This window comes from Halichoerus grypus, chromosome 6, assembly GCF_964656455.1.
Source record: "Halichoerus grypus chromosome 6, mHalGry1.hap1.1, whole genome shotgun sequence".
NCBI lineage: Eukaryota > Metazoa > Chordata > Mammalia > Carnivora > Phocidae > Halichoerus > Halichoerus grypus.
The window spans coordinates 122872458-122893913 of record NC_135717.1 but is presented as its reverse complement, the minus strand read 5'-3'; the positions used below and the strand labels follow the sequence as shown (position 1 = coordinate 122893913).

General features: G+C 58.7%; 2 protein-coding genes across 9 annotated transcripts in view; one reads left to right on the top strand and one right to left on the bottom strand.

Annotated features, from left to right (window-relative positions):
• Positions 1-3: 3 nt before the first annotated feature.
• AGAP2 (ArfGAP with GTPase domain, ankyrin repeat and PH domain 2) lies at positions 4-15976 on the top strand. Of its 3 annotated transcripts, XM_036077970.2 has the most exons (19): positions 3716-4973; positions 6646-6704; positions 7310-7397; positions 7577-7662; positions 7810-7957; positions 8950-9084; positions 9415-9524; positions 9938-10096; positions 10258-10344; positions 10429-10533; positions 10973-11135; positions 11320-11439; positions 12491-12619; positions 13545-13604; positions 13835-13983; positions 14095-14185; positions 14306-14528; positions 14650-14905; positions 15080-15976. In XM_036077970.2, the coding sequence occupies exons 1-19, from the start codon at positions 3818-3820 to the stop codon at positions 15320-15322; spliced, it is 3567 nt and encodes a 1188-aa protein (XP_035933863.1). In that variant the 5' UTR covers positions 3716-3817; the 3' UTR covers positions 15323-15976. The 3 variants fall into 3 exon arrangements, with proteins under 3 accessions (XP_035933865.1, XP_035933863.1, XP_035933864.1); XM_036077972.2 differs by lacking the exons at positions 3716-4973; positions 13545-13604 and adding an exon at positions 4-163; XM_036077971.2 differs by lacking the exon at positions 13545-13604.
• A 3866-nt stretch (positions 15977-19842) lies between these two features.
• The window catches only part of OS9 (OS9 endoplasmic reticulum lectin), a 31693-nt gene continuing 30079 nt past the window's right edge, over positions 19843-21456 (bottom strand). For 2 of the 6 annotated variants that reach the window (XM_036077974.2, XM_036077976.2), the window contains exons 13-15: positions 21188-21352; positions 20903-21015; positions 19843-20624 (exon numbers count right to left, since the gene is read on the bottom strand). In XM_036077974.2, the coding sequence (XP_035933867.1) occupies positions 20499-20624; positions 20903-21015; positions 21188-21352 (404 nt within the window). In that variant the 3' untranslated portion in view covers positions 19843-20498. The remainder of the gene's footprint in view (positions 20625-20902; positions 21016-21187; positions 21353-21456) is intronic. The other 4 variants (XM_036077980.2, XM_036077981.2, XM_078076186.1 and 1 more) reach the window with 3 other exon arrangements.

Here is a 21456-nt window from a genome sequence, read left to right as displayed (position 1 = left end):
AACATGCATGCCCAGAGGCAGTTGGCTGTCGCTGCAGTGAGAGCAGAAGTCAGGCGACACGAGGTGGCCAAGCAGTCTCTAAGCCGCCTCAGGAAGCTGGCAGAGAGGGTGGGCGATCCTGAACTTCGGGACAGCATCCAGGCCTCACTGGACAGTGTGCAAGGTAAGAGAAAGGTTAGCTCCCAACTTGGGTGTATCGGGGACCAGCGGAGGCATAGAAGGGCTTGCTGTGCCATACATTACTTCCCAATCAGCCACTTCCTAGTCCTCTAGATGGAGCTGGGACTCGGGGGAAGAATATTTGGACAGGATGGAAAAAAGATATGGGAGGTGTCGTTCTTCCTCTTTCCCCAACTCTGATCCTTCTCCCAGGGGATCAAAATACAAGTCACTGCTGAGCTGACCTTCTTGGCAATGGAGAAGTGGGTGAGCATGGGGAAGGGAGGCCGTGACAGACCCAGGGTAGCCTTGGACCCTGCCTGGGGAGTCCAGGGCAGGAAGCAGTGTGGGGCAGGAGGTTCTGGGACTGGATAATGTGCTCATTCCCAGGACCCACAAAGGATCAGTGACCTCTTGTTCTCCAGCTGTAGAGAGAAACACACACACGTTGAAATACACCATGCAGAGAATCTCAGGCTCCCAGGCACACACTACCACTCATACTGTAACCAAAGTGTAACGAAGTCCCCAGGACTCTTTTCGGTCCCCTCTCTTCCCCATGCTCCTGTTCCTGTCCTTCCCCCCACCCCCAACACACACACCTTCCGTTCTACCTCCTTAGTGCCATTAGAGCAAGTGATGACAACACAGGGAGGAAGTGCTGCCATGGCAACACCATCCGCCACATCCTCCTGCCCACCCCAGCCTTCAGTCTGGTGGGGGGGGGGCCCGGCAGGAACAGCTTCTCTCTATCCACAGGGCCCCACTGCTAAGGAGCTGGTGGAACTGAAAGTCGTCTCCAGCCTAGCCTCCTCTCATTTACCTCTGAGGTGGCAAAGAGCTGACAAAAGCCAGCCATGTTGTTCCTGAAAGGTGTCTGGGAGAAGTACATCCTTCATCATAGCCTGGTCTCCCAGCCGCTCCAGCCTCAGCTGCCTACCTGGGGTGGGGGTGGGGGTTCAAGAGACCATTCTTTCCATCAGGGACACCCGCTGCCAGACCTCTCTGATGGTAGAGGCCACCAGACCGTAACTTGGGGAAGGAACATTTGGTTCGGGTTCCTAAGGGGACAGTCTGATCCCCTTCCCATTGCCTTTCTGAGGCTAGTGCCCCTCTCACCTCCTGTCCCCACCCTTTGCCAAGAACGATGGCTGACACCTTTCCTACAGCCTCCGTGGGTGGAAAGGCAGACCCAGGGGGAGTGGCCCCATGGGGCCTCCTAGGAAGGAACTCCAAGCCCCACCCCTGTAGAAAAAAAAAAGAGGGGGAGGAAAAAGGTTTAGTCAGGGTGGAGGAGCTCCGCTTAGCTCTGGAGGAGGGAGTGAGGAGGGGTGGAAGCTGAAATCGCCCAGAAGACTCCACTCTTCACAAGTGACTTGTCCCACTCCTTCCCTGAGAGTCAGGATTCTCTTCCCACTGAGCATAAAGGAAGACTGAGGCCACCAAAGGAAGGAAGGAAAATCAAGGCAGAAATAGCAAATCTCCTTTACCCTCTCTTTCAGAACATTCAGAAAAGGCTACTGAAGGGTCCCCTGTCCTGGGAATGGTGTCCTCCTGGGGTGGGGTGGAGAGGGGGCTGCTGACTTCAGGACAGGACTCAAGAGGGATTGGGTACAGGTCTCAGGGAAAACAAAGGGCATCCAGCATCCTGGTACCACCACCCTCCTTCACCCCCTACCAGGCCAAGCACGCTGCTGGCTCCTGGCTGGCTCCTGCCTCCAAGAGCCGCCCACGACAGCACTTATTATAGTCTCAGCTGCGTCAGGAGGGTGGGACACCAAATTAGGGGAATGCTGAGACTCCCTGAGTCCAGGGAGGGGTCTCCAAGCCTGCGTGAAGGCCTGCCATCACTCTGGCCTATCCCTGACAGGTCTCAGCCTCCATTCCCCATTGGCCTACCCCCTTCAACCTTCTCCCCAGCGTAGAGGACAGCGAGTCTTGAACTCCAGGGTCCCTAGAAGGGTGGTGGACATAGAGCAGACAGACGTTTTCCATTCTCTCTATCTCCTCTTTAACCTTCTAAAAGGCCTCCACCCTGAAAACCTCAGGAGACCGAATGGGAACCGAAAAGAGGCCGGCTCCCGCCTCAACTGAAGGGGTCCTTATATTCAGGGATACTAAATACTCCACATGTGGGTAACCGGATTCGAGGATGGTGCCTCCCTTAACCCCCAGTCCCCCCACCCACCATACACACCGATTCTTCTCTCTGCTTATCCCCGCTGATTCTGAGGCACTCTTGGAGCTACGGTTGCTATGGAGACTGGAGGCATTTTGGTATGGGGGGTGTCAATCTGTAGACATATTCCTTCTCCTTCCACCTCAAGCTGGAGCCTTTGACTCACTTTTTGGCCTGGGCTCCTGGAGCCCTCGGATCTCTCCCCTCCTAAGGCACCCCCCTCCTTCCTACCCTGCTAAGTTCCATGTTTGTCCCCATCCCCAGGGAACACTTTCCAAGTTCACTTTGGGACAGTTGGGCTTAAGTCGTGGCCCCATCAATTTATTGCGTGTGGGGGTGGGGTGGGGTGGGCCAGGCGGCTGGGTGATGGGAAAAAGAATGCGTGCAATTACCTGGGGGAGACAAGGGGTCTTGGGAAAGGGATTTCAGGACTCCCCATTTCCCCACTTCAACTTCTCCAGAATTGGCAGTGACCCCTAAATTCGCTCCGTTTTCCCTGCGGACTGTCCACCCGTGTACTGATTTTTACCCCTGTCCCTAAATGCCACACCCAACAGTCGCGCTCCCTAACCGTGGTGTGCTAGGGGAGGGGGCTAGATTGTTGGAGTAGGTGAGTCCAAGTTCTAGGAAATCCAGCCCAGGATTTGGGAGGGAAATCCAGTCCTGGATTTTGCACCGCCTTCTCAGACAGCCGAGCTGGTGGAGAGAAGGTGGGGGGGGAGATAGGGTGGGGGGGGCGGGGGGCCGCCTCCTCCTCAATGTGAGGGGAGCGCCCGGACACAGAGCGCATCCGGACCGAGCCGAGCCCCGGCGAGCCCCCCGGACCCTTCGCCCGGATCTCACGCCCCTTCCTTCCCAGACCCCAGACCCGTGGGTTCCCACCCCTTAAGGCTTCCCTCCTTCCTCCCCCGCCGGCTCCTGTATCTCCATCCCCAGCATCCCCCCCGCGCCCCTGCGAATCCCCCGCACGACCAGCCCATTAGCTTCCCACCTTCCTACAGATCCCCTCTCCGACCCCCATCCACGGCCCCTGTCCCCTGAGTCCCCATTCCCCGCCCCTGCCTCCCCCGCACCGGTTCTTCCTCTCCCCCAGCCTCGGGTCCCTCTTTTCTGCCCCCTTTTCCTCCCTCTCCCCTATTTGCCCCCACTACTGTCCTCCCCGCCCTCCTCCGCCCATCTCGGCGCCCCCACCCAGGCAGGGGCGCAAGGTCCGGCGCGCCTCCCTGGAGCAGCACCAAGGTCCCGGGGCTCCAACGGGGTGGGGGCGCAGGGCGGGGAGCATGGGGAGGGGGCGCCCCGTGTGATGGGAGGGGGGCGCAAGCGGAGGCGGCGGAGGCGGCGGCGACAGCGGAGCCGGGCTGGGGGCTCAGCGGGGTCCGGGGGCTGGGGGCAGCGAGCAGGGCGGCCCCATGGCCGGGCCCCCCTGAGGCAGTCCGGGGGAGTCCCCTCCCCTCCCCAGCTCGGGGGTCTCGGGGCCCCATGAGCCGGGGCGCGGGCGCGCTTCAGCGCCGGACAACGACCTACCTCATCTCGCTGACCCTGGTCAAGCTCGAGTCGGTGCCTCCGCCGCCGCCTTCTCCGTCTGCGGCCGCAGCCGGCGCCCCCGGGACCAGAGGTGCCGAGACCGGGGATCCTGGCAGCCCCCGAGGCGCGGAGGAGCCCGGCAAGAAGCGGCACGAGCGTCTCTTCCACCGGCAGGATGCGCTGTGGATCAGCACGAGCAGCGCGGGCGCCGGGGGCGCCGAGCCCCCCGCCCTGTCCCCGGCTCCGGCCAGTCCGGCCCGCCCCGTCTCCCCTGCTCCCGGCCGCCGCCTCTCCCTTTGGGCCGCCCCTCCGGGGCCCCCACTCTCCGGGGGGCTGAGCCCTGACCCCAAGCCCGGGGGCGCCCCCACCTCCCGGCGCCCCTTGCTCAGCAGCCCGAGCTGGGGGGGCCCGGAACCTGAAGGCCGGGCGGGCGGCGGCGTCCCAGGCTCGTCCTCCCCGCACCCCGGCACCGGCAGTCGGAGGCTCAAGGTGGCGCCGCCTCCGCCGGCTCCCAAGCCTTGCAAGACCGTAACCACGAGTGGCGCCAAAGCCGGCGGGGGCAAGGGCGCGGGTAGCCGCCTGTCATGGCCCGAGAGCGAAGGCAAGCCCAGGGTCAAGGGGTCAAAGAGCAGCGCCGGGACTGGAGCTTCTGCCGCTGCCGCTGCCGCCGCCGCCGGGGGAGGAGCGGCAGCCACGACCTCTGGTGGGGTCGGGGCTGGGTCGGGAGCCCGAGGGAAACTGTCCCCTCGGAAAGGCAAGAGTAAGACCTTGGACAACAGTGACTTGCACCCGGGACCGCCTGCTGGCTCTCCTCCTCCGCTAACCCTCCCAGCAACCCCGGCTCCAGCCGCTGCTGTCACCGCCGCCTCCGCGCAGCCCACTGGGCCTGCACCTCCAATCACTCTGGAGCCTCCAGCTCCAGGGCTGAAACGGGGCCGGGAGGGGGGCCGAGCATCCACTCGAGATCGCAAGATGCTCAAGTTTATCAGCGGCATCTTCACCAAGAGCACAGGGGGGCCTCCTGGCTCCGGGCCCCCTCCCGGACCCCCGGGCCTGTCTTCTGGCAGCGGGTCCAGGGAGCTGCTGGGCGCAGAGCTTCGCGCCTCCCCTAGTGAGTAGGACCAGGGCCTGAGAACAGGGAGGGGAGGGCACGTGGAATGCTCAGTTTGGGGTGGAGGAGAGGTGTGCAGGATTGAACTAGGGAAGCCTCTCTCTTGGGTGGGTGGATGAACCAAATTCACTCCTCTGCCAAGGACTGGGGCAAAGCCTAAGAGGTCCTGAAAGGGGGTGGGTAGCTACATTGTGCCACATGAGAGATGACTTGATTTCAGAGGGACCCAGAAAGCCTCAGAGCTTTCTGGGAAAATAATGCCCTTGGTCAGAGTGACTGTAGGAAATTGCTCCCAGAGAAGCCCCCGACCCCACTTCTAGCCTCAGCTGGACTCTGGGAGCAGGGGAACATAGCTTTGCCTTGCCTAAACGAATATTGAAGGTGAAGGAGATGAGGAAGCCTCAGTGTCTCCTGAGCACTTGGGGCAGGTGGCATGAGAGTGACCTTGCAGGCAGCTCCTCGCCAGGGATAGGGCTTCCCTGGGCTGAGCCCCGGCTGGTGAGGCAGCAGGGAGGGACTCTTGTTTCTTTCCATGCAGTGAAGGTGGAGTGGGCTGTACGGGAGTGCGTGGGGGCTGGAACGTGATGAATACTTGAATGTGAAGTGAGAGGGGGCGGATAGGAGGCTTCACTTCCCCCACTGCCCACCCCGGCCCCACAGCGGCGTTGAAACCCCCAGGGGGCTGCCCAGGAGTGACTCAGGGGGACGAACTGCTGCAAAGGCAATTCTTACCCCCGGAGACTTGGGAGGGGGTGCTGAGAAGGTACTGGTTTTTTCGGGGGGGGTGTCTTTCTTTTTTTCTGGAAGAAAGAGACTAGGGACTCTTGGTGCGGTTCACACTCCCCGGAGGGGAGGCGGGTTCGGGAGCGGGGGCGGCCCCCGGGGTTTGGCTCTGGAGCGGGTGGGAGCAGATGGCTCCGGATCCCAGAGTTCCCGCCTCAGCTGCGGCGCCCCGGGAACGTCCGGCCAGTGTCAGGCGCGGGGGCTGGACACGGCGGGCGGAAGGAGCATCCTACCCCCCGCCCCCAGGCCTGAGGCTTCTCTCGGCCAAGGAATGGAGCCCTTCCCCACACTTGTTTCAGAGGGTGCTTGTGAGGAAGCTATGGGAGAGGGAAGCTTAGGCAAGTCCAAGCTCCGTTGCCTGGACTGTGGGAAGGGGTCAGGGCCACCATGCTGTTGACCTTGAAAAGGGGGAGGGATATCCCTCACCTCAGTTTCTCTCTTGTGAAATGGAGATTGAGGAAGACCCATTGCCTCCCATGTCCCAGCCCCTCCTCCCAGGATCTGCCCTGGAATCCCAGTCAGGCCGGTAGGAAGGAGACCCTCTCCCATTCTTCCAGAGGGAAAAACCGGCTACTGTCAGAACTCTGGTCCCTGGTCTGGGGCAGACTTACGTTTGGGGATGTGCTTTAAAGGAGATGCCAGCTGAAGTATTTTTGTCTAGCTGGTTCCGTTGCTAAGCAACCACTGAGCGGCAGCAACAGCTGTGGGGAGAGCGGCTAGGATGGGAGGACTGGGGACCACTCTCGAACTTAGCCTTTCCACACAGTTCTCCAGCCCAGGCAGAGTCCTGGGGGTTAAGGGAAGCTGCAAAATGAGGAGGGGTGGCTGAGGGGCGGGGGTGCTCCTGGGCCTGGAGCATCCTCTCTTAATGGCTCCTTTCTTATTACAGAGGCTGTGGTCAATAGCCAGGAATGGACTTTGAGCCGCTCCATTCCTGAACTGCGCCTGGTAGGTAACCCAGTCCCCTAGTCTGTATGAAGGCTGCCCTCCCACCCACCGCACTCTCAACTCTCTCCCCTTCACCTCCTCCCTTCCCTCTCTCTGTGGGAATGGGGGATAGTTTCCTAGTACTACTGAGAGTCTACCACCTTCCTGGGGCTTGATATATCCTTACAATTTTTTCTCCTCTAGCTTCTTTTTTCCTGTTTGTTCATGGTCTTTGTCCAAGCTTCTCCTCGTTTCTGGCATCTCCCCTTTAGCCCTTCATGCTCTATTGCCTCGAATTGGGTAAAACTTTCCAACCAGGGTCTAGCGCTGTGACATCATCCCCCCCCAAACACACACACACACACACACACACACACACACACACACACACACGGTACTGGGTTGCTGAGAATCTTCAGCCTGCGGTCCACTTTGAGCTTGGGATCATTTCTTATCCCACTCAGCTGATCTTCCCGAATGCTCTCTCCTGACCAGTCATCATCCCCAGTCCCTGCAGGATCCTGCTTGGATGATTTAACACTGCCAATCTCTTTGAGCTCTCGGGAGTGTTCAGACCCAAACATTTGACCTCCTCTTAATTCTCTGCCCCACAACCGTGTTCTCAGGGTGTGCTGGGTGACACCAGGAGTGGGAAGTCATCGCTCATCCATCGATTCTTGACCGGTTCCTACCAAGTGCTGGAGAAGACAGAAAGTGAGTTCTCAGGAGCCATAGTAAGCTAAGGTTTTGGGTCAGGAATCCAGGATCAATGACTAGGCAGCTGTGGAGACCAGAGGAAAGGATGAGGCCACAACAGCTGAAGTACAGGGAGCGTGGGGAAACTTGGTGACCTGTGACCTCTGACCTACTACCACTTCCACCCTTCCGGACAGGTGAGCAGCACAAGAAAGAGATGTTGGTGGATGGACAGACTCATCTGGTGTTGATCCGAGAGGAAGCTGGGGCACCTGATGCCAAGGTGAGGGGTGAGATGTTGGGATAGGCAGGCTGGCTGGGGTCAGCACTGGCCAAGGGAGAAAGCTCTAGTTCCCCAGATCTCCCTGGACATAGTGTCCAGAGGAGTAGATTTGTCTGACCCCCCTTTTGCTTCCTCACCCTCCGCAAGTTCTCAGGCTGGGCAGATGCTGTCATCTTGGTCTTCAGCCTGGAGGATGAAAACAGTTTCCAGGCCGTGAGCCGTCTCCATGGGCAGCTGAGCTCCCTTCGGGGGGAAGGACGAGGAGGCTTGGCACTGGCACTGGTGGGGACACAAGGTAAGGAGGGCCTGGGCAAGCACTGCTTTCAAGGGAGTCCTTGCGATGGCTGCTGAGGTATTGCCCAACACAGGTGAGAGCTTGGTGAGGTATGGCAATGGCCACTTGGATTGCAGGAACCCTCTGGAAGGAGCCTTGTCTCCAAATAAAGGAGTCATTAAACCAAAAAAAAAGTCCCAGGGTCTGAGCGGAGAAAAGAGGACCCTCCAGGAAGGAAGGGACAGCTATAGGAGCAGTCTCCACTCCTCTGAGATGTCACCTACTTTGTGTTCTCACCCTGCCATTTCCTGTCACCACCATGGCAAACACAGAAAATCTCAGGCTCTAGTGTGGATAGAAAGCCTTCTATCTTTCCCTCGCTACGGCTGGGCCAGGCTAACATGTTTCAAAGGGACGTATCTAAAAAAGAGAAAACACAAACGAAATGATGGAGAAAATACAGAGGGCAGAAAAGTCTGAGTTCTCAAAGAAGTGATTCAGAGGCTCTCAGATGCCAGCAGGCCCAGGAAAAGCTTTCCCAGTACCCACCTTGTATTGAGCTGGCTCAGCTTTCTGTCTGGATGCCTATCCTGCAGGAGCCTGCTTCCCCTCGCCACTCGCCTCCTGGCTCCTTGCTGCGGAGTGAACAGTCCACCTGTTCCCTGTGGACTTTCAACCTTTTCCCGAGGTGAACTCCCACTCTGCTCAGGGTTCGTTGGATTTGCAGGGCAGGGTGACGGGACACTTGGGAGTCTCAGCCATTTGAGACCTTGTTAAGAAGTTCTGCTCACCTCTCGAGTATTCCCGGAAGACACATACACAGAGCTCACCCGCCTGCTCCTCCTGCCTCGGGGCTTGTGAGCTTGGGCCCAGCCTTCAAACAAGAAGGGGATATTCTCTCATCGCCTGTCCTTTGTGTGCCCAGCCTGGGACTGGAGCCAAAGGAAAAAGAAAGTAGGAAGAGTGGGGAATCGGCGCCCTCATCCAATCCTGCCCCTTTCCTGTCCCCTCAGACAGGATTAGTGCCTCCTCCCCTCGAGTGGTGGGCGATGCTCGCGCCAGGGCTCTGTGCGCAGACATGAAGCGCTGCAGCTACTACGAAACATGTGCAACCTACGGGCTCAATGTGGACCGCGTCTTCCAGGAGGGTGAGTACCGTGACTCACCGCACATGTGGGAAGCAGGGAGCGAGGGGCCTGCGAAGTTCTTAGGGCATCCAGGCCTCTCTCTGGGAGTGACAGCAGCCTAGCCTGCATGGGAGAGAGGCGGCATCAGGGAGGTTTGGAGAAGGTTTGCTTAATGACCACGTGGTCTTTCTGGGCTGGATGAGCTGCCAAGATTCCAGGTGGCACGAAGCCTACGGTGACAAGGAAGTTGGGGCCTATGTTATCTCTGGGGGATTTCTCAAAATTGGGCGACAAAGGGTGGTCTTGGCTATCTGCCCTGTTCATGTGCCCTTCCTCTCTCCCTTCCTTCAGTGGCCCAGAAGGTGGTGACCTTACGGAAACAGCAACAGCTTCTGGCTGCCTGTAAGTCCCTGCCCAGCTCCCCGAGCCACTCGGCTGCTTCCACTCCTGTAGCTGGGCAGGTGAGTTGGGGTTTCAGGGTCCACAGAGGGGCTGGGAGGATGCAGAGGAGGGACTGGTGATCCAAGAACAGGTACCGCATACCAAGGCGGTTGGGGGTGGGGGGCAAATGGAAATGGCAGTGACACCATTTGTAGAAAGCTCATTGGACTGGACATCAAGCAGGTTTGAAACGCTGTTCGGAATGTCCTCGAGCAAGTCACCTAAACCTCCCAAGGTTTCAGGAAAATTGTATGACCTAATACTTGCAAAATGGAAAGCATATGACAGTGAGGAGTTTTGTTATGAACGATAATGCAAACAAATGGCGATGAGATCAAGGAATGTCTGGAATTCCTCATAACTAAATGTAACTATAGCTTGGTGGGGTGGGGGCGATCTTAACTCTTCTGCTGACTCCTTCATCCATCCCCAGGCTAGCAATGGGGGCCACACTAGCGACTACTCTTCTTCCCTACCATCCTCACCCAATGTTGGTCACCGGGAGCTCCGAGCTGAGGCAGCTGCCGTGGCTGGATTGAGCACCCCAGGGTCCCTGCACCGGGCCGCCAAGCGCAGGACCAGCCTCTTCGCGGTATTGGACATGATGACTCCCCCATCCTCCGGTTCTCTGTTACCTGTCCATCTTCCCTGGTCCCTAGACCCCGCTGTTGGGCCCCTTTCCATTGCCTTCCCTGTCCTTCCATCAGTGGATCCCTCTATTAGTTCTCTAACTGATGCCAATAACCATTCCAGAATCGTCGGGGCAGTGATTCTGAGAAGCGGAGTTTGGACAGTCGGGGAGAGACAACAGGGAGTGGGCGAGCCATTCCCATCAAACAGGTGAGTGGTCCAGGGGCTGGGGGCAGGCTGGGGGTAGCTGGTCTTGACTGGCTCTTCTCCCACATGTCTCTTTCCATCCTCCAGAGCTTCCTACTGAAGCGAAGTGGCAACTCCTTGAACAAAGAATGGAAGAAGAAATATGTGACCCTGTCCAGTAATGGCTTCCTACTCTACCACCCCAGCATTAATGTGAGTGGCAGAGCTTGGCTGGGCCACCCTGGCTGGCTTTGAACACCCCTCCGCCCTACCAGTCTGAGCCTCTGACAAACATCAACATCGCTTCCGGGAAGCCCTAGTCCCGTTCTCTTAGGTTCAGCAAACACGTGTTAGGCCCCCACCACGTACCCATGCTGGAGAGGGGAAAGTAAAGACATCCCCCTGAGGAACTTGCAGTCTAGTGGGAGAGGATGGAGGAAGGACCTCCACCTGGTCTGCCATTCAGGGAATGCTTTCTGGAGGAGATAGTACTGGGCCAAATCTGGGGAGCCCATCCCCTAGAAGCTCATCCCAACACAGTCAGCCCCCAGGGCTCCCTCTCCAGATCCTCTCTAGCCCATACTATTGGCTGCTTCTCAGCACCACCAAGGACCTCAGGCTTCCCACACTCGCAACCCCTGTGCCCCTCCAGGATTACATCCACAGTACCCACGGCAAGGAGATGGACTTGCTACGAACAACAGTCAAAGTCCCTGGCAAGAGGCCCCCGAGAGCCATCTCTGCTTTTGGCCCCTCAGCCAGTATCAATGGGTTGGTCAAGGACATGAGCACTGTGCAGATGGGTGAAGGTCCTGGTGAGTGGGGCTCTTGACAGAGAGGCAGAAAAGGGACCAGAGCTGGGGGATGGGGAGGGATAGTAGGCAAGTGGAGGCTGGACTGGATAAGTGGGAAGGTGGGTGATAACGAGGAACTACACCAGGAGTGGGTCCCAAAGACCAAGGGGCTCACTGAAGCTTTATCTTCTTTCCCTTCCAACAGAGGCCACCACTCCCACCCCCAGCCCCAGCCCCAGCCCCAGTTCCCTGCAGCCACCACCAGACCAGACATCCAAGCACCTGCTGAAGCCAGACCGGAATCTGGCCCGAGCCCTCAGCACTGGTCAGTGAGGACCCACCCTCCGTCCACTCTCTTCCAGTTGTGAATGGGATGTGGGTGGGAAAGGAACTTGGGGTAGAAGCTTGGAGGCTGGAATCGGTGTGTGAGTGGACACACTGAGCATCTACTGGGCGCCAGGCACCAAGCTCAGTCATACTGTGATTATCATAATGGTTAACACGAGTGGGTTCTAGAGCTAAGTCCCCTGAACTTAAACCCTGGCTTGCCACTGGGCAAGTCACTTGACCTCTCTGTGCCTCAGTTTCCTCATCTGTAAAGTGGAGGTAATAGATTCTACCTCAGAGGTTGCTTTGAGGCTTAAACAAACTGAGAACACTGTCTAGCACATAGTCAGCCATCAGTATTTGGAGTGTTTGAGTATATATATATATATATACACACACAATCTATATATATACAATTACAATTTATAACTTACTGTATATGTACAACATATATACACATTTACAATTTACAATATACTTACTGTATATACACACACACACGTAAATTGTGGTTTTTGTTGTTGTTGTTGTTGTTTTAAGATTTTATTTATTTATTTGACAGAAAGAGAGAGAGAGAGAGCAGGAGCACAAGCAGGGGAGAGTGGGAGAGGGAGAAGCAGGCTTCCCGCTGAGCAGGGAGCCCGATGTGGGGCTCGATCCCACGACCCTGGGATCATGACCTGAGCTGAAGGCAGACACTTAACGACTGAGCCACCCAGGCGCCCACACACAAATAAACTGTAATGGCAATCCTCACAGCAAACTTGTCAGGTCGAGATTATTATCCCCATTCTAGGGATGAAGAAACTGAGGCTCAGAAGATTAAGTGACTTGCTTCAAGGTCTCAAGGCCAGTAAGTGGCAGAGCCAGGATCTGAGTGCAGGTCTGACTCATCTGACCACTCATCTGCCCACATTCCCAGGCATGATCAAGGGGGACCTCCTGGAGAGAAGGGGGACCAAAGCTAGTTCAGGGGAGGAGACAGGCTATGGAGAAATCAGGAAATCTGTGGAGGGGGCAACTGAGGCAGCTGTGTCCCCCTCCCTAAGACTGTACCCCATCTGGAGACCTGAGCCCCCTGAGTCGGGAACCCCCTCCTTCTCCCATGGTGAAGAAGCAGAGGAGGAAAAAATTGACAACACCATCCAAGACCGAAGGCTCGGCTGGGCAGGCTGAAGGTGAGGCCCTGGTGGGCAGTTCCATCCCACCCTGGACCCTCACCCCCAACTCCAGATCCCTGGCCTAGCTCCTGCAGGAGGAGGAAAAGTGCCTGAGCTGAGTGCTTGACTATCATTATCACTGTGCACATGACCTAGTGAAAAATGGACGAAGACCCCTCAGCCCCGTCCTTCCTCCCATTCCCCAGACAATGCCTTGTACCCCAGTAGTTCCCAGTCCTGCCACTCCCATACCCAATGACTCCCATTGCCTGTAGCTCCTGCTTCCTCTCTTAATGACCCTCTAGTTTCTGTTCCTGCCCTCAACCCCATTTATCATCCCAGACCCTGCACCCAGAACCCCCTGTGGCCCCCAGTGACTCAGCACCTGACTTTAGTGTCACCCACTGAGTCCTCAGCTCCCGGACTCTGTGACCACCCAGCCCCTGTTCCCAATAGCTTCTTGTGATCACCAAGTTCCCCCAATAGCCCTTGACCACAGTGATCCCCATTCCTGCCCTCAGTGACCTCCCCAGGCCCCTGAAACTCCTCTGGAACCCCACAACCCCCTTGTCCCAGGCCCGTGACTCAGCTTCTGTCCCCTTTCCCTGTGTTCACTCGGATCCTGACCATCCCTTCCCTTCCCAGAGACCTGGCTCCTCATTGGTCATGATAACTGGTCCCCACGCCCTGCTCTCTGCTGGGTGCTCAGACCCAGGTTCCAGATCTGCCTACTCTCATGGCTCTTGGCTTCTGCTCTACTCTGCTCCGGGGCCACTGACTTTAGTTCTGCTTTCTCTCCCCATCTGTCTGTCCTGCTTTGTCTCTGGCACTCTGTCACTATTTCTCTCCATCTCTCCATCTGCCTCTCTCTTTCTCCTTTCTTGGTCTCTTTCTCTGTTCTGCTCTCCATTCTATCTCTATCTCCTTCGCTTCGGGAAACCAGCCAAGCGCAAAATGTGGAAACTAAAATCCTTTGGTAGTTTAAGAAATATTTATAAAGCAGGTAACAAGTGGGGAGCTGGGAGGGGCGCTCAGCTGGGGTGCAGAGGGGTGGGGGTGCCCCTGCCTTCCCCTGCATGTGCTCGGGCTTCCTGCTCTCCCCCACCTTCTGCTTCCCCAACCCTTCTGCCCCACTCCCAGGGGCTTGGGATGGACATCGGGGGGGAAGGGTTTGGGCAAGGCGGCCCTGTTTGAACTCCATCCCTCATGACCCCATCCCATCCCCCCACTCAGAGGAAAACTTCGAATTCCTGATCGTGTCCAGCACTGGTCAGACGTGGCACTTTGAAGCAGCCAGTTTTGAGGAGCGGGATGCCTGGGTCCAGGCCATCGAAAGTCAGATCCTAGCCAGTCTGCAATGCTGTGAGAGCAGCAAGGTCAAGGTAATGGGTCGGGGGGTGAGGGTTGGGGGTGAGCAGAGGTGAGTGTCTTAAGAGTCTGGAGATGGGCTCAATACAAGGGAGAGTCAATACAAACCCCAACCCTTTCTGCAGCTGCGCACAGACAGCCAAAGTGAAGCGGTGGCCATCCAGGCGATCCGGAACGCCAAGGGGAACTCTACCTGCGTGGACTGCGGGGCCCCCAGTGAGCGCAAGGGGGAAGCGGAGGGGTCTCGGAGGGAGTGTGGTTCGCTGGGGTTGGGCGAACGCTGGGGTGCCCATGCTGCCTGCCCGCCGGGCGCCGACCTCTGCACTCCCTCCCCAGACCCCACGTGGGCCAGTTTGAACCTGGGCGCACTCATCTGCATCGAGTGTTCTGGCATTCACCGGAACCTGGGCACACACCTGTCCCGCGTTCGCTCGCTGGACTTGGACGACTGGCCTCGGGAGCTGACCCTGGTGCTGACGGCCATTGGCAACGACATGGCCAACCGCGTGTGGGAGAGCGACACGCGGGGCCGCACCAAACCCACGCGGGACTCTTCGCGGTACGTGTGAGGGAAGGGGGGCGCTTAGGACGTGCGGCTCCCGAGAGGTTTCCCTGAGTGAGGGGCAGAGGTCCTGGGCGAGGGTCCCTAGAGCCCTTCCTGTTCATCCCTGGTCTTGTAGGGAGGAGCGTGAATCGTGGATTCGCGCCAAGTACGAGCAGCTGCTGTTCCTGGCGCCGCTGGGCACTCCCGAGGAACCGCTGGGCCGCCAGCTGTGGGCCGCGGTGCAGGCCCAGGACGTGGCCGCCGTTCTCCTGCTTCTGGCCCATGCGCGACACGGGCCGCTCGACACCAGCGTAGAGGACCCGCAGCTTCGCTCCCCCCTTCACCTGGCAGCCGAGCTCGCCCACGTTGTCATCACGCAGCTGCTGTTGTGGGTACGTGCGCGGGGCATGGGGAAAGGGGGGCCTTGGAGGGCTCGAGCCAGGCACGGGGGAGCCTGCTGTCCCCAAAAGGACCCTGGAAGCGGGCCTGGAAATTCTGGGGAGACGGCGTGCGGGTGTCGGCCCTACGGGGCCGCTTGGTGACGCGGGCCGTCTCTGTCCTTCTAGTACGGCGCCGACGTGGCCGCCCGCGACGCACAGGGCCACACGGCGCTGTTCTACGCCCGCCAGGCTGGAAGCCAGCTGTGCGCCGACATCCTTCTCCAGCACGGCTGCCCGGGTGAGGGCGGCAGCACCGCCACCACCCCCAGCGCAGCCACCACCCCCAGCATCACCGCCACGCCCAGCCCCCGCCGCCGGAGCAGCGCCGCCAGCATGGGCCGCGCCGACGCCCCCGTCGCGCTGGTATAGTTGCCCAGCGGGAGAGACACCCCCACTCCCACACGGGCCGGGCGCGACCACATCGGGTGGACCGCTGGACAGATGCACCCACTCACCTCTCCAATCCGCACCCCGCCCCACGGGAGCACTTCTTTCCCCCACGAGGGCACCGCCCCCACGCCTCCCAGAAGACACAACTCACCTCCCTCTCCCCAACGAGGCATGGAGACCCCAGCTCAACACGCCCCCTCTCCACCGTTTCCACGCTCGGATTGCTCTGGGTCTACCCGCTGGGTGTCTGCGGAAGCGGACCCCCTGTCGCGGTACCTGCTCCTGGGAGCTTGGATTTGCCCGCTCGCGCCCCCTAGGGGCGGAGTGGGGGAGACCCAGTCCTGCTTGTGCTCGACAATCCCCAGGCGGGAGCACATACCCAGGCTGGCTCCTGGGGCGACGCCACGCCAGAGGGAGGGGTTAGTACGTGGGAGAGCTAGCCCTGGGACTTGGGGCCAATACCGGGACCCCCACCCCTTCCATGCTAATCTCACTGCCCAGTGAAGGGGGAAGGGCAGCGAGGGGCAGGACCCCTGCTGCCCAAGGGGGTAGGGGGGTCCCCAACCCTTTCCGTGAAAGGGACCATGAGGAGTGGAAATCAGGACGTCCCCCCACACCCACCCATGGATGGAAGCTAAAGGGCCGGGGGAGCCAAGAGCCTGGGTCCCTCCTCACTACTATCTTGGGAGGGAGAAGAGATGGAGCAGAGCGGGCTAAGGGGATTGGGGAGGGACCTTGTAATTTATTGCTTTGTTCTCCAACAAGGGGGCGGGGGCGGGCAGGGACTTGGGGAGGGCGTTTCAGGGTAGGGGAAGCCAGGGGTGGGCAGAGGGTGGGGTGGGGTGGGGGTGCTCTCGGGTTGTGAGTGTCTGTGACCGTGACTGCGTACCTGTGACTGTGCAGCGCCCGTGGTGATCTGGGGTAGGGGGCACCCCTGCAATGGGACCCCTCCCCCACTATTCTTCCTGTCAAGCCCCTCCCTCCCACTGGAGCAGCTCCAGACCCGTCCTTCAACCCCATGATCCCTCCCAGCCAGGGCTAAGAGGATGAGAGGTGGCTGGGAGGGTTTCCAGGCCTCCTTCCCCATCCCCAGGAAGGGGGTGGTGGGGTGGATTTACCTGGCCCAGCCCTGCCTCCTTTAATCAATCCAGCCCTTGGACCGTCTGTGTCAGTGGTTTCCGGTCTTTTTTTTTTTTTTTTTTTTCTTTTTTTTTCTCAGCTAAAACATTTTGCAAAGGACCAGGTAATTGGGGAGGGGAGAGGGACTGGGGCAGAGGGAAATGCCCCCATCTCCTCTGAGGCAGATGGTGTGAATCTTCTTCAACAGCAATTAAAGAGGAAGTGATTTTGTCTAGGGGGTGAGCTGCTGGTTTGTTCTTGAAGAGGAGGGTCAGGGAACGGACTTGGTCAAGGTGGGGAACTGGAGGTGGGAGAGGGCCAGCAGAGGGTGCCCCTGCTGGGGCTGGTGGCAGGGCAACCCAGTGGCAGGTCAGACACTGCACCCTGTAGTGAAAGGAACCAGGCAGGTCAGAGCAACAGTGGGGATCCAGGGAGCTGAAAAGTCAATGACTCCCGACATGATCCCTTTTCTGGGAAGGAGCTGGGGCATGGAACTTAGAGGAGAGGACAGGGGAGGGGGCTGCTTGGAGAGGTGGGAAGCTGGGGTAGCTTTGGTTGAGAGCAGGAACTTTGGAGTAGGATCTGATTTTGTAACCGGGCCCTCCACTTCATGGCTAGGTGGCCTTGGGCAGGTTACCTTGGTGGCATCTGTTTATTGGTAATCTGAACAATATCTGTTCAGAGGGACCTGGTGAGGACTCCAGCACTGGCCATGGAGGACTGCCCTAGGGACCTGGTACCAGAAGTAGAGCTCATTATAGTAGGGACCTGGAGGCAAGAGGTGGGAAATCTCGCAGCCACAAAGGTCCCTGGTGTCCGCACACTCCATGCCCAGCTGCTGTAGCAGACATCTGCCCACCTCCACGTCATCTAGGCCACCGAGGCCAGGGCTGCCCTCAAGAGCTGCAGCGCTTCCTGGTTCAGCATGAAGCCCATCCTGCTGTTTCTCGTGGGCGGCAGAAAGCATTTGCCCTGATAGAGGGGCTGGGTGGAGTGGCATTGGCCAGCAGCCAATGCGGGCTGGGCACAGCCACCACATGTCATTCAGTCAATGGCCCTGAGTCTTCTAATGGAGCCTCTGGCCGAGGCTCAGGACCTCTCAGCCCCACGACGACGGACAGCCGCAGGTGTGCCGTGAAGCTAACAAGGTGTGGTTGCCGCAGTGGGGCCAGGTCCTGCTCACACGGAGGCCTCCATTCTCCAGGATTCTAGGCTGGGGACCACCCGGCACAGCAGCCCGACATAGGACGCAGGTGTGCAGTCTGGGAAGGCAAATCGAAAGGAAGGGGGGAGGTGCCTGGGTGGCTCAGTCGGTTGAGCGTCCAACTCTTGATTTCGGCTCAGGTCAGGATCGCAGGGTGGTGGGATCAAGGCCTGCGTCGGGCTCCTCGGTTGGCGTGGAGCCTGCTTAAGATTCTCTCTCCTCTCTCCCTCTCCTGCTGCCCCTCCACCCCCCTCCCTCTCTTAAAAAGAAAAAAAAAGGAAGAGAGGGAATTAGCAGAAAAGACTCAACTGGACCACCTGGCCATTCCCTCCTCAGCTCAGAGATCCTGGACTCCCGCAGTCCATCTCCACTTGACTTTTTGGTGGCAAAAGTTCACTCCCTTCCTCAGAAGCTCGAGTGTGAGAGAGTTTGTGGAGGAAGCAAGGGCCCCGGAGAGCGTGAAATTACCACAGGGAACTGCGGGCCAGTGGGGAGTTCCTTTCATTTCCAGCCAGGGAAAGGTGGTCGGGGTGTCAGCAACCCCCACTGAAAATCCCAACACTAAGTAATCCACTGGCTTTTTGTCATTGGCTGCATCTTTGGCCTGGTGAGAAATGTGAAGGGTGTAGTGGATGGGATGACAAAATGTCAAGCCCTCCAGGCCGTGCACAATAGGAGTCTAGAAGGAGACTCCCTGGGGGGCTGAGGGGAGAGGTTGCCCTTTTGCATCCATGCCACCTTCCCAGCTCACCTCGGGTGTCCTCACCTGGATTCCTGCCGCCCCTCCTCACCGCCCCACCCCTGTTGCCGCACACCCTGCTCCCCTCCTTTTGTTTGCCTTAGCACAGCTGGGGCAGACCAACTTTCTCCATGGGAGTTTCACCAAAAGCCAAAGGAAAGCAAAAAGGAATTTTCTATTGAAAGTACAAGATGATTAAATCTAGTGAGGTTTCCAGAACTCCGTTTTCTGATGATAAGAGTCCATCCTCATCAAATCAAAGCTAACTTTCCTGCCCCAGCCTCTCCTGCTCTCCCATTCTAAAAGATTCCACTGTAGCTTCAGATCAGCTTTTGAGATTCCTTCTGACTCTTGCTTCCAAGTACCATCTAGTCTCTTCAGAACTCAGGAGCTGGTTCGCGAGAACTTATTGAGCACTTCCTGTGGGCCACGTGCTGTGCTAAGAGTATGACACACGCAGTAGATTTCCTTCAATACTCACAACCACCATCGGAGGCCAGTGTGATTATCCACAACTTACCCGGGAGGAAACAGCTTGAAAAGTTAAATAACTCGTTCACGGCCCCACTGAGTAAAGAGAGGAGTGGGAAGCTGAACCCAGCATTCCGACTGCAGCTGCCCTTGGGAAGCAGTCCTCCCCGCAAGATACCCAGATGGATCTGGGCAAGCAGGATTTCGCAAGTCTACCCATTTACATTTCTCCGTAAAACAATGTAAGCATGACATGCAAAATAAGCACCCGGCTACATTTAGAAAGAAGGTCGGTCTCAGACAACTTCCTTCAACAACGATCGAATCTCACTTTGACTTCTGGAGACCCAGTTCAATGACCTCTGGCTTACCTGTGAGTCAGTGCCATCTTCAGCAGAGACTGTACATCTCAGAGATGGGGAGCAAGAGGAGAAAGGGGGAGGTGAGGGGCCCCGGTGTGCACTTGGCAACAGGGAGGAGGAGAGACCTACCCTGACCCTCCCGCCCTCGGCACAGTAGGAAGCTGGCATAGGTGGGCAGCAGTGCCCTCTCTGGGCCTGGCAGAAAGGATGTGGTATGGCAGGTGGGCACGGGGTGCGGGTGGCCAGCAGAAGCTGCAGCACGCTGCGGGGGGGGGGGGGGTCAGCAGGAGGGTCCCCGTGGTGGGGTAACTCCATGCTGTGCACTCCGCTTTCTGGATGTGAAGGAGGAGAGGAGAAGGAATAGAAATAGAGGAGGAAGAGGAGGGACAACAGAACTACAAGGGTTTCAGGTCAGTGGGCTTTGTTCCTCTGTCCTGGTCTCTTCCCGTGCATCCCAGTCCCCACTGGTGCCACTTCGGAGGGGGAGGGGCTGCGGAGCACAGAATGGGATGGGAGAGTGTGCACTCCACCCTGAGGAGAACCCTCATGCCTGCTAGGGCCTCCACCCCACCTACCCCCTGAGAAGAAATCACAGATTGATGGATTGATGGTCCAGTTATTTATTGAGAAACCTGATTGTTCAAGAACATGGTGGGTGGTTCTGTACCCCACCCTGTTCGGTGGCATCGTGTCAGAGGTGCTGGGCAACTTTCTCCCATTTCCTCAGAAACAGAGGCGAAGGCACCTCAACTCGGAAGCCCGGATTGTAGGGAACAGTGTGGGCAGGGAAAGGAGGAGGGAATCCCAAGCCGATCCAAGGGAAGGGGGTGGCCCGGAAGAGCAGCTCAGGCAGGGTGTGGGGGGCCTGCTGAACTGCCCCACTCTTCTTGCTCTCCCTGCCCTCCTTCAAAAGATCTCATCAACTCTCTAGGGAGGGAGGAGAAAGGAACCGACAAGTTAGGGGACCGGTACCGGGCAGCCAGGGAGAAAGGAAGGGGCTGTGGAGAAGCCTGGGAGAGCAAACCCCACAGGCCCGCCAGGTCTTGGGTGGCTCTCAGCAGCAGCCGCCGAGGCGGAGGCGCCGCGCTCACCCCGCCGCCCCTCTACGCCCCCCAGGCAGGAGGCGGCAGGAGGCCAGGTCCACAGCCCAGCGCGCCTCTGCTGTTTCGCCTTCAGGGCCCCGGGCGCGGGTGGGGGGAGGAGGCAGGGCCAGTCTGGGCAGGCTCTGGACTCCTTGGCCAGCCGACCGCATTGGTGGTCTCAGAAGTCAAACTCCTCCAGGTCCCCTGTGCCCTCCCCGCCGCGAGAGCCCCACACGCGGCGGTAATTGCTCTCCAGCTCCTTCTGCCGTTGCCGCTCTTTCTGCGCCTCCTCTGCTCCCTGCACCTGCGGGGAGGCCGGCGAGGGCGCGCGGTGAGCAGGGTGGCTGCTGGTGAGCCAAGGGCGGCGCTGGGCGCCCGAGGGTCCGGGGACTGGCCCCGGGGGGCGGGGCAGGGGCCCGGCACCCGCACTTCGCAAGGGAACAGCCGCCCAAAATTCCAGCAGCTCAGAAGGGGGCGAGGCTGGGACTGGCCAGGATGCGCCGGGCCATGCTCTCAACTCCACGGTGCGCTAGAGCAGGGTGAAGGCTTGGAGAGCCAGGGCCGGGGTGGGCTGCCTCTCACCAAGATATTGAAGAAAATCTCCTTGAGGTTTCTCGTGTCCTCGTCAGTCAGCCAACGGGCATCCTCCTCTGTCCCTTCTGCCCCTGGTCGCACGATTTTGATTTCAATTTTCCCTGGAAAGGAGCCGCGTGGGCAGTGAGAGGAGAGGCAGGATGGGAGCTTCTGTGCAGGGCCCTCGGCCTCCCAGGTCCCCAGCGAGGTTTCCAGTCCACCTTGACCCAGCCCCTCCACCTCAGGCAGCAGGCCCTGCCAACCGCTCTTAAGCCAGCCAGCCCCAGGGCCCACCTTCCGCCGTGAGCCCCTCCCTCTCCAGCAGCTCTTTCACCAGCCCCTCGATTTGTTTCAGCTGTGGGTTTTCCCGTTTCATCTCGAGGACAGTCAGATCCTGATTGGGGCCTCCGTGACGGAGCTTGGTGACCCGGACCCGGACTCTGTGCTCAGGATCCTCCTCTTAGAGGGGGAGACACACAGGGAGACACAAAGCAGAGCCGTGACTCCAGGTTAGGGGCTGTGGTGGTCACCTCTCCCTAAGCCATCCACTGGTTCGGGCAGTT

Bases quoted from the DNA above. Each gene is read 5' to 3' on its own strand.
- AGAP2 (XM_036077970.2), top strand. From the start codon at position 3,818: ATGAGCCGGGGCGCGGGCGCGCTTCAGCGCCGGACAACGACCTACCTC. The intron at 10,345-10,428 runs GTGAGTGGTCCA...TCCATCCTCCAG, and splicing joins GAGCCATTCCCATCAAACAG to AGCTTCCTACTGAAGCGAAG. The intron at 13,605-13,834 runs GTAACAAGTGGG...CCCCCCACTCAG, and splicing joins AAGAAATATTTATAAAGCAG to AGGAAAACTTCGAATTCCTG.